The following is a 12,054-nucleotide window of genomic DNA, read 5'->3' on the forward strand; positions in this document are numbered from 1 at the left end:
GTACCTGCAACTTTTTTACCTATAAAATAACCCAACTTTACAGAATTTGTTGGGGAAACAGACCAGACAACCGTAAGGTTCCTCTAACTCCTTTAGAAGTTAAAGAAATAGGCAAAGTCAACTCGTCCCCCTCCTTCCGCTGCAGAGAAGCGGAGTGGAGACGATGATTTGGTCAGTGAAGTTATTTGACTCGGCTCGGTAGCCCGTGCTGAACATCACCCTGCCGAGGTCACCTCGGAATTAACGCCGGGGGAAGAACGAGCGGAGCGGCGGGGAGCCAGCTCTGCTCCGTGCTCGCAGCGCGATGAGCGGCCGCGGATGCTCGGCCCGGAGCGCCCCGCAGCCGCCGCTGCCCCGCGGGGCCGGGGGTCCTGCGGCGGGGAGGGGACAGCGCTCCGCCAGCCGCCCCCCGCGCCGCCCACCGCACCGCACCGCGCCCGAGCGGGGCCGCGGGGCGGGGGAAGGAAAAGTTTCCCGGGGGATGCGAGGGCCCCCCGCCCCCCGCGCCGGGCTGCCATTGGCCGAGCCGCCTGCCGGAGCCCGGAGCCACAAAAGGCGTTGCTAAGTGGATGTTTATTTTTTCCCCTCTTTTTATTTTTTTTCCCTCCCCCCCCCCCCTTTTTTTTTTTTTTTTTGCCTCCCCCCGCTCCTTCACTACTTCTTCGGTTCACTCGCGCCGCTCCCGCCGCCGCCGCCGCTCCGCCCCGCTCCGCTCCCCGCGGGAGGCAGCGCGGGTCGGGAGCGGAGCCGTCCCGCGCCGGCCATGGCCTAGCGGCGGCGGCCGGAGCGCAAGATGAGTTTCCCGGCGGAGAACGGCGTGGGCAGCCTCTGCCACAAGGCGCTGCAGATCATCTCGGAGCTGTGCCTGGGCGGGCAGGTGGAGCGGGAGAAGTGCGCCGGCATCTTCCCCTTGGAGAGCGCCCGGCAGGGCATCGGCGGCGCAGGTACCGACCCCCGCCCCGCCGCCGCCGGGCTCGTCCTGCCGCCGCCGCGGGGCGGACAGCGAGGCGTGGGCGGCCGGAGAGCGCAACTTTTTTCCTTTGCTTTCCCTGCGTACGGAGGGGGCGGAGGGGGGGGGCAGGCACGCAGCCCGCTTTAAAATCCGCTCCCTCTCGCAGCCCGCCGAGGCTGCCGAGGAGCGCTGAGCGGAGCGCCGGGAGCGCTGGGGAGGGGACCAGCGCTGCGGGGAAATGTGGGGCAGCGGGCGAGGGTGCGGGCGTGGGGACGGGGAGCACGGACAGGTGCCGAGGGGACGGACATCGCCGCCGGCTGGAGCCCCGCCGCCGGAGACGGTCCCGTAGCCCCGCAGCTCGCTCGTTTGCCGCCCGCAGCTCCGCTCCGGCAAGGTTTTCCCCACGACGGGAGTTTCTCTGTATGGAAAGCTCTGTCCCGGGCTGCTGCTGCATGTGTTTGCGGGGCCGTGCGGGCTGGGAGCGGGGCAGAGGGCTGCGTTCGATGCTCTTGTCACGGGTGGGCAGCGGTTCCGTGCTCCAGGCGCGGCACGCGTGGGATGCGCTCGCTCGCTCTCTCGGGTCCCCGGCCGTCCCTCTGGGTTTGGCGTGTGGCGCTGGGGCCCGGGCAACAGGTTGGGCTGAGGGGAGTGCGGGCAGCCGGGGAGCGTAGCCGGGGATCGGGGCGCAGGTCGCCAAGCCCCGGCTCGCAGTCTCCCCTTTCTGAGTGGGGTTTGAGTGTTTTGCATCCTCTCCGCTCATCGCTGGGGGCGACAGGAGAGCTGTCTGAGAGCCGGTGGGAACCTGTGGAGTCAGGGCAGAACTTCGCACCGGCCCAGGACACTTGCCTAGGAAAATTTGAGTAGGGTGGAAGGAGAAAATCCGGGTTAATTTAAACATTCCGTCACTAGAAAAATTGTCATACTGAAACTAAGACTTTGAGTCGTAATAGTGGTGTCTTTGGTCTTCTGGATTTTCTGCAGCTTTTGGAACCGACTCTGCACTTTTGCACTATCCTGTGCAGTGCTCTGTGGACACCTTGCTTTCCTTGGCACTTATTTTTAGGATGGGGCTTGAAAATCAGTCGAAGTTCTGTGTTTAACTTCTGCCAGAAGGGATTGATAGCCTCTACTGTCTGTCCATGAATGCAGATGAACAGCTTGCATTATGGCCAGAAAATGCCAAGTGTAACAGTGCAAATTAAATAAATTAACACCGGGTCATGTAAAGCAGCAGGTTCTCAGTGTGTGCCCCAGCTGCGCTGTTGCTGCCGCCGCAGCTGATGGGCTTTTTGTTGTTGTTTTCTTTTCTTTTAATACCCACAGATTTTACCACAAATCTCGGGTTATTTGTAGTATCTCAGATCAAAATCGCTGTTGTCTGACCCTGCCCTACTCAGCCCAGCCCTACACAGCCGCCGGGGCAGGGCAGCAAGGTGAGGGGGGCGAGGGGGCTTCAGCCTCTCCCCCAGCACGGGTCATGAATATTCTGATCATGCACTGTGTTAGTCTTCATGGTCTGAATGGTAGAAGGTTGAATGAAAATAGCATTGCCCTATGGAGCCTGGAAAATTGGGCTCTGCAGAGTTGTTGTATAAACAGGTGGGATTTTGCATTGTGTATAATAAGAGGAGCTGCTTTTTAAACATTCCTTGAAAGCCAACGATCTTCTTAGGTTTTCATTGGCAAACCCTAACTACCTTACAGTTGTTGGATTAGGAAAAAAATATAGTTAACAGACCACTGGGTTCATCTCAGCTGAATTCCTGAATCTCACTTTTTCTTCCTTAAAAAGAAACCAATATTAGATGATGGGTGTCAACTTTATTGAGATGCACAGTATATTGAGCATTGTGTCATTAATAACACTGCTAATGAACGTATATTAATATTCTGTCTCCAGAGAAGGAACAGACGTGCTGTCATTGTTGATAATTGACAATATTTTAATATGTAAACACTTGGGTAGACAAGATGTAAACATAACTTGCATCAATTTTATGAGCAGAAAGATTCTAAATATGGTTTAGGTTGAGAGAAGTGGTGTCACTGAAAAGCAAGCCACACCATATCTCCTCTTCAAATGGACATAGAGTTCCTTGTCATCTCTATGGATAATGTTGCCCAGAGCCTTGAACAACCATAGATCCTCCTCATTAGAGGTAGAAATGTTAAGTTCATTCAGTTTTCCTCATCCCAAAAAGATGCCTAAAAGTGTCACAAAGCTAGCATAGGCAAAAATCACTAACAAGATGTCACTAAAGGAAAGAAGTCTAAACAGTACCAAGCCTGACAGAGCTCAAGAAGTGTTTGGACAATGCTCTCAGGCACATGGTGGGATTCTTGGGGATGATCCTGTGCAGGGCCAGGAGTTGGATTTGATGATCCTTGTGGATACCTTCAACTCATAATATGCTGTGATTCTGTAAACCATGAGGAGACACATATTTGGAAAGGAAAGAGCGGTGCAAGCAACCTTTCAGAAAGTAGAAGAGTAGATGATAAAAAGGAAAGCAGACCATTTCTATTTAATACAAGAATAAAAACATGTTCTGGAAGTTGAAAACACTGTGAAAAGCAACTAGAACTGCATTGATATGTTATGTTAGTGAGTGTGATAATAGCTTTCTGTTCAGCTAGACCATGAAAAGCAGCCAAGCTTCTCAGAGGAATCAGCTACTTGAGGCAGAAGATGCATCACCCTATCACAGGCTCAAAGCAAAATATGAGATGATATTGACCCCATGACACAAGAACTTTCAGAGGGAAGCAGAGAGGCTGGGCAGTGATTTTTTTTTAATGTAGATGCCTAGATTGGAGAAAGAAGCATAAAAAAGAAAGATAACACAAACACAAAGAAGAGGGAGCCGGAGACACAGAACAAAAAATGGTGAGTATGGCTCTGGGAAGGCAGAGTATAACAAAATAAAGCAACAAAGTAGAAAGGGGAGATATTCAGGTTTCCTGCCAATGAGAGAACAGACAGGATTAGATCAAAGAAATGACTGATTATTCTACAATTTTTCCTCTCAGTGACACCACCAATGCCTTAGGACCCTCAATTACTGCTCATTACTTGGATCAAGAAGGGGTAATCATATTCAGTGTAATGAATAATTAATCTACAGAAGTCATGCAAATAATCTTCATGAGACAGATAATTTTTTAAATTTCTAAGAACTTTAGACAAGTGAATATAGACATCTGTTGTTATATTTTCTGCCCCAGTAATTACAAGAACTATTAATTTGCTCATCTCAGGGGAATGCTCAAGTGAAAAGATTAGGAAGCTGTTTACGTTTATGGTACCTTTGGATGATTAGATAGCTGTGAGCTTTCTTCTGAAACTTACAGCATTTTGGCAAAATGCTCAATTATATGTGCAGAGGTTTTGTTTTTATTTTACACCTCCAGTACATTTGGGCAAAATAATTATGATGTCAATTATAAGAGTTCAAGTGGAAAATAAATGGGAGCTGGATGTGCAGCATTTTACATAATAAAATTTATCTCTAAACTTAGTAAATTATTAATTTTCTATAACTGTCCCAAACTCATATATGCAGTGTGGTTATACTGCTATCTTGTCTCAGGTTATCTCATTAATAAAGGACTCTAATTAATTTTTTCCAGCTAAGCATCCCTCCTCATTTTCAATGGAACCAAGCACATCAAAGGTCCCAGTTGTGAGCATTTCTGAAGAGTAAGCCAATTGCATACAGCATAATGAGAGGAGTTGGGACATTCTGCTCTAGGGGCGCGTGTTTAAAATTCATTTTATGTCCTCTGCAAATGGTGGGTACTTTGTGCTGTCTTTGCCTTTTTTAGGCCTGCTGGTCATGCAAAACTTTCCTCTCTCATTATCAGTTCCCATGGGTGACAAATGTTTATTACAGAGCTGGAAACCCAGCTGCTTCCCTGGCAGGAGGGCATATTTTAGCCCACTAGAGTGAGTAGAGAATATCTTGAGAGTTATGTTTACTCTTGCTCCTTTGCTTGTCAAACAATTGGTTTTTGAAAGTTGACCATGCAAAGAACATCAGCTTCTAGGGGATCATTTGTTATTAATCTAAATATTCTACTCACAGTTATTTTATTAACATAACAGTTTAACCTACCAAGTTTTTAACCCTACCCCTGACTGACAATTTGCTATGGAAGTACAGAGGGAGTAGGAACACACTGGAACATCCTGCACATGGCCAGTCTGTAACACAGGCTGTAATCACTGTAATCATTCTTCCACCAAGAGCAATGCCTTGTGTCCTCCTGCTGTAGCTGGCATGAGCCTCCTGTTGGCTGTCAGAAGCTTCCCTGACAGCTCCCAACCTGCTGGATGGCAGCTGATGGTTTACATTTAGTCCTGGTTCCTTTGAACACGCCTGTGTTCATGCACACAGCGCACACACATCCACGCCCACAAACAGGGTAAGCTGTGGCTATGCTTACACTGCCTGGATATATTTTGGGGAGGGGGAAGAACAGATTTACCCCATAGAGTGCTTGTAAATTCTTCTCAGCAGTGCCAAAGTAAGTAAAGAAGGGCACAAGAAATGGCACGAACAAATGTGAAGGCTACTGCGATCCGTGTAGGATAAGAAAGGGGCATTTCTCTTCCCGATAAAGTAACTGCTGTGTGAAACAAGTGAGCATTCTGTTACAGAGAAATGAAACTATTTCTGCTAAAAGAAACATTTTAGCAGTTAACAGACCGACCAAATTATTTAGCATACAGTTCATCACCTCGTTAGATCAATGTTGCTACCAGAGAAATAAGGCTTGGTGGGTAAAAAGAGCAGGGTTACAGAAAAACATAACTTATAAAATCAGTGTTAGCAAGCTGTGAAACTCAGAAATTAATCTGATTTAGCAGTGTAAAGGCAAAACAGAGGGGTAAACATACTACTGAGACCAGATTTATTAACAGCAAATGTGAAGGCAGTCACAACAATGCAGACAGCAGCAATACACAGTAAGAACAAGAGGTTTACAAAAGAATCTTCCTCTATACGCATTTCACAAAGAAATACAGGGGGGGAATACAGAAAGATTTATACCATCTGGAGGACAAATCCGTAATGATAAAGAGACATATTGTTTTCCTGGGTCCTGTCATATGTGTGAGGTGTTTGTTATATAATGCTGGGTAAGAATAAACATAACCATGACAATTGAAAGATGACACTTGGGCTGCATGAACCTCCTTACAGCTTACGGTAGGCTTACAGTGAACAGCAGTCCAGTGATCTTAAGATCAGTTCTCATTTTCTTGTCTCAGCTGAAAGAGGATAGTGAGGGCTTCTTGTAGACACAAAGAAATCCTCTCAAGTGTGAGAACTGTGTGGGACCAAGCCTAAGGCTAGGAGTTTTTTGTTTAATGAAAAGCTAAATGGGCAGGTGTGGGTCAAGCGGAGAGTCTCTCCTGTTGAGATTAAGTGAGGGTCAACAAGCAGAAAAGCATGTCAGCCAGAGAAAGCCTTGGAAGCGAAGACCAATAATTTACATGTGGTGTGTTACAGCTGAGAGGACAATGTGCAACATCTTTTTCTTCCTACACTTAGCCAAAAAAAAAAAAAAAAAAAAAAAGACCCAGCCAGACAAAAGTGAGAGCTGTCATCTCTAATATAGCTTAGATAAATTGATTTTGACAAGAGATTAATAATTCTTTGTGTAAATCACAGTGATACCTGACTTCATGTGGTTCCCTTCCGGTCAGGAAACAAGCTACCATAGAGCTCTGCTAACATTAAGAAATTATCTGCCAGCCAGAAGATGGTGGTGGGTGTGGGACAAACTCAGACACCAGAATGAATTAACAGGGAGGGAACACATTGACAATAGGGCCAGAGTAAAGGTTTGAGGAAGATCCTCAAAGGATGCTGCTCCATGAGAACAGGAGAGGAGGTCACACCTACTCTTTCAAGTGTAAAAACTCTCTTTTTTATGCCATTTGATATCTAAGTCAGGTGTTTTGACAGGTTCACATTAAGAGAGAAAATACAAGACTCTGCACCTGCCACTTTCTGAGGCACGCTAGAGCATCATGTCCCCATCTGAAGGGATTTGGATGAGACAGAGGTAATTGTGGAAGATCTGCTAATGCAGAGTAAAAGTTAATACCAGCAACATTTTATGTGCTTAAAATTTCCCCAAGGGAAACAGAACAGCAGAAATGATGCGTTGTACCAACTAGTTCATCTACATGGGGATAAGAGAGATTTATTTGCCCTAGACCTTTTATAATTTATAAGGGCCCTGCTTCCCTTCAAATCCTAGAAAATCAGAGACATTAATTTATCTGATTGAGCTGAATCCTGGTATTACATACACAAGATTTCCTTTATTATGGAAAGGGTGAAGTTTTTTATGTCTTGATGAACAAGCAAACAAATTCAAAGTTAAAGAAAAAAATATTTGAAGACAGGTTACAGACATTGAGCATTAAATATTTAAGAGAACCAAGACCAGATATAGACAAAGAAATGTGTCAAAAGAGACTAGAACCACCCCCCCCCCCCCCCCTCCCCTTTCCCCAGGTGTTCCTTTCATCCCTGCTCCTTTTCTGGCAAGAATCCATTCTCTTTAGTGTGGTTCGCATCAGATGTGCCTGACCCTCATACACCTGGGCATCTACATCACAGCACTATGGGGTGTTTCTGTCTCCAGTCAAGATCAAGGGTTTGTGGAGCATGTTTTTCCAAAGTTCAGCCTCAAGAGGCATATGTTGTCTAAAATGTAAGCGACCCTAATTTGGTTTTGAAATGGAAGTCTACCAATGTGCATGTTTGCAAACGGATTCATGGGCAGAACTTTTCTGAGGCAAGTTCCAAACAAAAAATTTTTGGAAACCATAGTACAGAAACTATTGCTCAAGACATTACCCAGAATCCAGACAAGAAAAAAAAAATAAAACAAAAAAAACCCCAACACATGGGGATTTTTCTGAAGTACTTGCCTGATACAAAAGACTTGCTATCAAGCAGACTTTTATGGTAGAAATGTATCAGAGGATATTTACAAAAATACGGAGAATTTTTGAGGCTTCTCAATAGACATGCCTTTCTCAAATGAGAAATAAAAAATTGTCCAGAATTCCATACCTTGAAAGAGTTGTTTTAAATATAAGGCCATGAGGAAACAAGATGCTTTTATTTATTAAATTTAATCAAGACTAGGAATATGACAATAAGGACAGAAGTCAGTAAAGGGAGTTCACCAGGAGTGAAGTGGTAATTTCACTGAAGTCATTGGAAGACCTCCCACTGACCAGAAGGGGATGGTGTGAGAAAAAAGATCTTGGCATTCCTGGGTGTACCAAGCGTGAGAACAAGAGTGGGAAATGCATAATTCTGTAATATCCCTGAACATTCAGAAGGATGTCCCGTTCTGTGCAAATCTAAATCATTGCAGACAAGCTGCAGTTACCAGTTCAGAGAGTAGTTTGAGATGGTTTTTGTTTTCTTTTGGACCAGAGACCAGTGAGAACATTGTTCACAATGCTGACAATTAATGCTGTCCTAGCAGAGTGTCTATTTCTCCTTTTGCCCCTAAAAACTTAGGCAGTCTTTGAATTTGTCAGCAGTCCTATATCTTTAAATAATACTTATGTATGTGAAGTGCAGCCCTGGTCTGATGACAAATCCATCCTTCAGTACCCATTTTTCTTCCCAAACAGGTTTCCTTGGCAAGGGTGTGAAGAAGTTCCAAGTCTGCACAACTGTCTCTTAATGTTAATGTTTTACAGTCTTTAACCAAACTTTCTATAAAAAGTTAATATAAGACACATATCCAGCCTAACACACGAAGGGTTTGACTGCTTTTCAGATGGTTTCAGTCTTCACATAACAACAAATCTCTCATAATTGCTCCACTGAGTGACTGACAGAAGGAAGGACATGAAACAATTTGCTTTCTATGTCTATTTTTATGGCATATTAATTGCTTTTTAGTAATTGTGGCAATAAATGTAACTAAATAGGTTTTTGTTTTGAACTATTTTTGGTCAATTTTTTTGCAATTCAAATATTTCATGTATTTTCTGCATTATGAAATTCAATATGTGAAGTTGTTTAATTCATTAATAAAATAGCAAAAATTGAGACTGCAACTGTTTGCAGAATTAGTTCCTTATCTCTGCTCTTGACACTTTAAATGTTTCATGGGATCGTTTTATGACTATAAAGCATATATTTTCTGTAAAGATTTTGGAAGCTTTTTCAACTTTGAAGTAGTTTAATGGAAATACAGAAAAAGAGCTTAGAGAAAGTTGAAGTATAGGAGTAGGTGTTGAAAGGAGACAACAAGTTATTTGAAGGCTTGAAAAATGTCTTGCAGTGAAAAACTTAAATTAGAATTGGCTAGAAATGCTTTGATGCAATGTTTTTCAGCTGATAATATCTATTCATCAAATTGAAGCCCTGCTGGAAGGGATCAATTTTCATATTTCTGGTTTTGAAATATTTCCAGCAGTTTCAAAGTTGTTAAAACATTCTCCTTCAACATTTTCCAAATGAAAAAAACCCTACAATTTTCAGCTCTAAAAGTCTTCCTCTCAAAATATAACCTAATTATGCCAACCATCCCTAAACTGAGCTGGAAATATTGTAGATCACCCAAAATTGAATTTCTTTTTGTTTTTCTCTTTTTTATTTCTTTTTTTTTTATTTTTTTAATTTATTCATTTCTGGTAAACCATCAACATTTTCAAGAGTTCTTCTTTTCATCAGGCTTTAAGAGTGGGAAAAAATTTGGCCAGGTTGCCTGCCAGTTCATCTGGTTCAATCTATCAAAACTAGTCCTTCATTGAGGCATAGCTCTGTATGAATATATTAAATTCACTTTTGACTGTGTATTGGGTTTGCCTGGCCAGGTTTTGGTAGCAGGAGGAGCTTCGGTGGGGTTTCTGTGAGAAGCTGCTGAAGGCTTTCCCCATGTCCAACAGAGCCAAGGCCAGCTGGCTCCAGGATGGACCCACCCTGGCCTAGGCTGAGCCCACCACAAAATGGTTGCAGGAAAATATTTTTAAGAAGGGAGAAAAAATCTGCAATGCATCAGCAGCTGGAAGAGGGGAGTCGCAATATGTGAGGACCCACTCTGCAATGCTGAGGTCAGTGAAGGAGGGGAAGAGGAGCTCCAGGTGCCACAGTGATTTGCCTTCCACTGCAGGTCTTCACTACTGCAGCCCATGGAACATCCCAACCCCAAAGCAGGTGAATTCCCAAAGGAGGCCGTGACCCTGTGAGGAGCCGACCCTGCAGAAGGCTCCTGGAAGGATCTGTGGACCTGTGGAAAGAGGGAGGATCCCTTGCTGGAGCAGGTTTGCTGGCAGGGCTCATGACCCCATGGTAGACTCTGCTGGAGCAGTCTGCTCCCAAAGGTCTGCACCCTGTGGAAGGGACACACACTGGAGAGGTGCCTGAGAAGGACTCACACTGGAGTTTGTCAGAACTGTCTCCTGTGGGAGGGACCACGCACTGGAGAAGAGGACCAGGGAAATGTGTGAGGAGTCCTGCCCTGAAGAGGACGAAGCAGCAGAGACAATGTGTGATGAACTGATGCAGCCTCATTGCCCATCCCCCTGTGCCACTGGAGGGGGGAGGTAGAGGAAGCAAGAATGAAGTTCAGCTCCAGAAGAAGGGAGGAGTGGGGAAAGGTGTTTTATGATTTGGTTTTATTTGCCATCATTCTGCTCTGATTTGGTAATAAATTTATTTCCCCAAGTTAAATCTGTTTTGCCCATAGCAATAATTGCTGAGTGATCTCTCCCTGTCCTTATCTTGATCCACAAGGTTTTTTTTGTTATATTTTTTTCCCTGTCCATCTGAGGAGGGGAGTGATAGAGCAGCTTTGATGAGCCTCTGGGATCCGTCAATCAACCCACTACAGACCATTTCTTGTCACTGAGGTCATGCAAGAGCCTCTCTCCTTGCTATTAATGTCTGTTGTCTGCTGAAACAGAGGGACCACATCCAAACCACCCACTAACAATGTCCTATTCTAATTCCTGATCCATGACTAGGAATTGACTGGGAGGGTATGAACTAGCCCAGTTTAAAACCATTCCAGAGAGTGGTAAAAGCAACTTAGTTTTGAGTCCTGGGTTTGTTTCCTGGCAGAGTTTATTTGCATTTTGTATAGGGTGTCTTATGAAGCATAGCATATCTTCTAGTCCATCATGCAGAAATATGAAAGAAGCAATGACTGTAAATTACAGCTACAGAAATACAAATTTGCAACAGAGTGACTAACCATTGAAAGAGGCTGTAAACTCAGCATCTCTCAATGTCTTCCCTTGCCAAGGCAGGACAGTCTGCTGCAGAACAGACAAGACAAACAAAAATTAGTGGGCTTGGAAGGATATTTGGGTAAATAATAGATTAAAACAAACAGCCTAATAATCCCTTCTGGGGAGAAATTATCTAGAAAAATCATTAGTAAAAGTATCATTTGCTTCTTTTGTTGCATTATTATTAGATATAACTGTGCACCCATTCATTTTGCAGAAGCATCTTCCATCCAAAATTTGCCATACAAATGTCTCAATAACTGATATGCTTATTCCAAGGGCTACATTTTGACATTTACCTATGAGTAGAAAAGGAAGATTTTTTTCAGGTCTCTCAGGAAATGGCCAAAGAGACATACTTCTGTTCAGGGCAGAACAGCAGCTTGTGCCAAACTCCTTAAATCCAGAAGCACATCTGCCAATTTGCCCATGACAAATGACCCTGGCCAGGACATATGTGATGTAAACAGAACTATATGTATCAAATCTCCAGACTACAACATTTTCTTTACATTTTTGCTTTTCTCATGCATTTTCGTGATGAGTGGTCCATAAGTTCAGTGTTTGTTACTGAGAATTGCACCTGGATATTATATATTAATAAAGAAAACCTCCCCAAATTTTCATCTTCAGCTTTCTATCCTCATCATTCTGCTTCATCTTTCTATCTTCATTCTCATAAGGGCTGGTGAGGTACATACTGTTTCATGGAGCTAATCCATACATTTTTCCTCATGTGAAAATCTATAAAAATATGCTCGAACTCTCTTTGCGTTTCTCTGGTGATTCAGTTTAGTAGCCTGTAGCCTGGAGTTATGGA

General features: G+C 44.2%; 1 protein-coding gene and 1 long non-coding RNA gene across 2 annotated transcripts in view; both read left to right on the forward strand.

Annotated features, from left to right (window-relative positions):
- Positions 1-679: 679 nt before the first annotated feature.
- SYT10 (synaptotagmin 10) overlaps positions 680-12,054 on the forward strand; it is a 45,127-nt gene continuing 33,752 nt past the window's right edge. Inside the window, exon 1 of the mRNA XM_048301032.1 lies at positions 680-944. Within this exon, the coding sequence (XP_048156989.1) occupies positions 794-944 (151 nt within the window). The 5' untranslated portion in view covers positions 680-793. The remainder of the gene's footprint in view (positions 945-12,054) is intronic.
- LOC125324753 lies at positions 3,338-10,671 on the forward strand. The gene is made up of 2 exons (XR_007203117.1): positions 3,338-7,027; positions 8,625-10,671. It is a non-coding gene; the product is annotated as an uncharacterized LOC125324753 (long non-coding RNA).

The sequence above is a fragment of the Corvus hawaiiensis genome, chromosome 4, assembly GCF_020740725.1.
Source record: "Corvus hawaiiensis isolate bCorHaw1 chromosome 4, bCorHaw1.pri.cur, whole genome shotgun sequence".
NCBI classification, from domain to species: Eukaryota; Metazoa; Chordata; class Aves; order Passeriformes; family Corvidae; genus Corvus; species Corvus hawaiiensis.